The sequence below is a fragment of the Arachis ipaensis genome, chromosome B04, assembly GCF_000816755.2.
Source record: "Arachis ipaensis cultivar K30076 chromosome B04, Araip1.1, whole genome shotgun sequence".
NCBI lineage: Eukaryota > Viridiplantae > Streptophyta > Magnoliopsida > Fabales > Fabaceae > Arachis > Arachis ipaensis.
The window spans coordinates 132,586,929-132,591,386 of record NC_029788.2 but is presented as its reverse complement, the minus strand read 5'-3'; the positions used below and the strand labels follow the sequence as shown (position 1 = coordinate 132,591,386).

The following is a 4,458-nucleotide window of genomic DNA, read 5'->3' as shown; positions in this document are numbered from 1 at the left end:
GAAGTTTCAGGTCCATTCTGCAACCTTTTGCTTTCACCTATGACCTAGTTTTCGACCTGTATTGGAAGTTGATTTATTGGGACTCCGAACGCCATTAATATTTCTTTGGGGTTTGTATTACTGAAATTTTCTCTTAATCGCTACAGGTCCTTTCTGTGGAAATTGTTGAAGCATATAACATAATTCCGAATTTGGTACGCATTTAATTTAATATTGGATGGCCAATCTTGCAATATATACAGATTTTATGATTTAAAGAATATTACTATCATGATCATTAGGTTGTTGTCAACTTAACCTCTTGTGGACTGATACATTGGGAATGGGTCCATTCATGTTCTTAGATGATAAATATGACTATTTGAGCTGTAGTAGAAAACTTAATTTTCATGCAAATGTGTGAATATACTTGGAGCAACATATCCCAAACTTACTTTATCTTGTCAATATTACAAGTGATAAGTAATGCATTCTGTGATATGCAGATTTTTTTGTCATGTTTGAATATCCAATAACTTTAGTGAAATTTCCCTGAATTTCTGCTGCTTCCAATGTTACACATTCATATCGTCATTGTAGGATCTCATAGTTCCATCTCTCATGAACAAAGGAATTGATTTTTCGGTTTCAAGTTTGTCAATGGTTCCTGGAATTCCTATTAAGCCTATGCTTGCAACGTATGTATTATTCCACACATCCAACCTTCTTTGAGTATGATTATATTTTAAGGCTCTTGAATATCAGTAACATCAATAGTACCCACTTACACCCTCCCTGGTTTCCTTTCTCTTTCTTCATAGGATCACCAATGGCATTCCCAAGGCATTGAACCTATTTCAAAATAAGGCATTTACTTGTGAATATAAGTATGCCCTATTCTCTGATCACTTATTTCCTGTAACATTTATTCTGTTCATGTCTCCCTTGACATGTCATTTTAGACAACAATGGACATATGTAAGAGAGTAATCCTTTGAAACACATGGATAATTCACAGTTTTACATCGCTTGTTCAATTGAATTGAATGAAATTCCAGGTATGATGGTCAGCGAGCTCAAATTCACAGATTAATTGATGGATCAATTCGTGTTTTTTCAAGAAATGGAGATGAATCAACATCAAGATTTCCTGATCTTATTGACATAATTAAGGAATCCTGCAAGCCTGTTGCTTCGACTTTCATAATTGATGCTGAAGTAAAAAAGGATATTTTCTACAACAAGTTACTACATTTTTGTACTTGTTAAAAAAGCTAATCTCTCCTAATTTTATGTTTCTGTTTGGTCGTTCCTTTCAGGTTGTTGGTATTGATAGAAAAAATGGATTTAGGATTATGTCTTTCCAGGAGCTATCTTCACGTGGTAAAGGAAGCAAAGATACTCTAGTTACTACAGAGAGCATAAAGGTTGGTAATTTACTTGCTTAAAAGAAACTGAAAAGTGTATATGCCTAAAGCAAAACAGCCTAAACTTCAAAATTTAACTTACCAAGCATAACTATTCTATTCTGTATTACTACATTTTCCCTTATAGCTGTCTTATGAAGGTTTCCCACATACCTCTCTATTATTCTAGTGCTCTGTCAACTCGGTTTCTAGTTGAATTCTCTGGATTTGTTACTGATATCTTCTGTTCACACAGGTGGATATTTGCATATTTGTCTTTGATATCATGTTTGCAAATGGAGAGCAGTAATTAACTCTAACTTACTTTTGTTCAAGTTTATGATAATTGTTGGTAGAAATTTTCTGTCTGTAGTGACACCTGAATACTTTCTGCAGGCTATTGGGTTTTCCTCTTCGCACAAGACGGAAATGTATGCATATGGTTATTTTGCAATCTTGTTAGATTATGTATTATCTGCATTTTCAGATGAGACAAAATGTACTAATACTCATAACTTCATTCTCATCATGACTCTCAAAATCATGTGTGATAGCAATACCAAACCAAATACGACAAGTAGTGGGGTGCTGACCTAAGCCTGGCTAAACCTTGGAAATCTTAATGCCATAATGCCTTCGAATTCCTGCTAGCCATTATCCTACTGCAATAATTTCTTATTTTGGAATTTTACAGATCTAAAGGATTTGTTATGTGATGAAAAACCAGGGTATTTTGAATATGCAAAGGAAATAACAGTGAGTGCTCAGTTTAAGATTACCAGTTTCTAGTTAAATTCATTTAATGTGCTTTATGTATGTATATGAACCCTTCAATTGTAGATTGAAGCAGACAAGGCTTGCGAAACTTGTAAAGACACATTAACCAAGATAAACGCTTTCTTGGAAGATGCTCTTCGTTCTTCCTGTGAAGGAATTATGGTGAAAACATTGGATGTAGATGCTGGTTATTCTCCGTCAAAGCGTTCTGATAAATGGTTAAAGGTCATTATTTTTCCTACAAATTTTTTGAGATAGACAGTGAAAAACAGATATTAGAATTTGTATAATGATTTGAGGCTCCATTTTGTAGGTCAAACGAGATTATGTCGATGGTTTAAATGATACTCTTGATTTGGTGCCAATTGGAGCTTGGCATGGAAATGGAAGGAAGGCCGGATGGTAATTCATCAACTTTCATATTTCTGCTATCTATTTAATAATTTAAGATTCTGTTAAGAAAATTAAAAGTACTTCATCTTACATTAAATTTGTCCGGTCAAGCATAAAAGAGCAGTTAGATGGATCCCCAGGTGTGTTCGTGCATGAATGAAACAAATTCATGGCAACTATGGTAATGATTGAAAGTGATGTGCTATACTGTGTCTGATTTGGAATTTTGGTCCTAATTTCGCAGGTATAGTCCATTTCTCATGGCATGTTATAATCCTGAAACTGAGGAATATCAAAGCGTGTGCCGAGTGATGTCTGGGTTCTCAGATTCGTTTTACATAGAGGTATATATAGCATCATATTTATTATTAACTGCATACCAATAAAACTATAAAGTACCATTTTCAGCTATCCTTTGTTGATGGAAAATTTTCATTGACTTGCAGATGAAAGAATTCTTCTCTGGGGACAAAGTCTTATCCAAAAAGCCGCTGTATTATCGAACAGCAGAGAAGCCCGACATGTGGTTTTGTCCGCAACTTGTTTGGGAGATACGAGGTGCAGAGTTCACGGTGTCCCCTGTTCATCATGCAGCCATCGGTTTAATTCATCTGTCTCGGGGCATCTCAATACGGTTTCCGAGATTTATTAGGCGTGTGTCGGATAGGAACCCAGAAGAGTGTAGTACAGCAGCAGATATTGTTAATTTGTTTCATTCTCAGCCAAGGAAGAAGGATGTCACAGCTGAAGATTGAATGTTGGTTTTGTTTTCTGTGTATAGATGATGGTTCTTGATGTATAGATGATTTCTAGGTTCAGCTTTATAAAATGTGTCAACGTTTAGTTTGTAGAAAGATTCTTAACCAGTAATCTCTTTGCTTTTTGGTATTTTACATAATACTACTATAGTTCATAGGGGTATAACAAATCTCAAATCTCAATTTCCATTTTCATTTTTCAAACTCTTGCATCTCTTTATTTGCATCTCTAATTCAGCAATGGCAACAGTCCAAGTCAACAGCATTTTCTTTCTTTGTAGTGTGTATTTCTCATGCATGTCAATAGAGTTTACAAATAACAAAAAAAGATCTCAAAAATCAATTTGCATAGTTTTTATAAATCATATTTTATGGTCATGCATTAGCAGTCTGAACGTGTGCATGGTAGGACGCCAAGTAGATTCATGCAAAGACAAATGCATAAGGTATAAAGACAATAACAAAGTTTTTATATTTCCATGTTGCTTGAGACATGACTCCAAATTAAACGGAAAACGCGGTTTCACCCATGCACCATAATTTAAGGTTAATTTGTCTATTTAAGCAGAATTTTCTTTTGGATTAACATAAACAAATGGAAGACAATATGGGACTTTTGTGTTTGGATTATACGCAGATCGGTATACAAAGGCAGATTGCAACCACAACGGAAAGGATACAATAAACAAGTCAATTAGACAATGTTTTGGGTAAGTAATAAAATCATATATATAGTCTTCATTTTTTTTCCCCTATATTTTATATACAACAAAAATTGTATTTGTCAAATTCAAACCACTCTCAGCAGGACATCATTTTTGTCATATTTTTCTGATAGTTAAATCAATGTAACTAAAATTACATGCCCTAAAGTAATTAATTCATAATAACATAAATAAACTATAACATTGGATAAGGGTAATGTCTGCATTGTATTTATTCATGGAAACTTAGGGATGGTGCTGGATTATGCAACTTGCTCCCTGTTTGGTTGAGAGCTCTATTCACATATACAGAATCATTTAGTTTAGCATTAAAAATCATTTTAAAAAATTAAAATCTTTAAATTGTTATAGTAAAGAATTCTTTGAATATTTAATATTATATAGTATATATGACACCTTAGCTAAGACTTTAGTCAAAGA

At 33.8% G+C, this 4,458-nt stretch overlaps 1 protein-coding gene across 1 annotated transcript in view; it reads left to right on the top strand.

Annotated features, from left to right (window-relative positions):
• Window positions 1–3,517, top strand: part of LOC107635689 (DNA ligase 6) — a gene marked incomplete in the record, with an annotated part of 8,566 nt that extends 5,049 nt beyond the window's left edge. Inside the window, 12 exon segments of the mRNA XM_021122267.1 lie at window positions 100–194; window positions 580–677; window positions 801–866; window positions 1,038–1,197; window positions 1,299–1,406; window positions 1,642–1,691; window positions 1,782–1,816; window positions 2,080–2,141; window positions 2,226–2,387; window positions 2,476–2,564; window positions 2,800–2,899; window positions 3,002–3,517. Of these exon segments, the coding sequence (XP_020977926.1) occupies window positions 100–194; window positions 580–677; window positions 801–866; window positions 1,038–1,197; window positions 1,299–1,406; window positions 1,642–1,691; window positions 1,782–1,816; window positions 2,080–2,141; window positions 2,226–2,387; window positions 2,476–2,564; window positions 2,800–2,899; window positions 3,002–3,310 (1,334 nt within the window).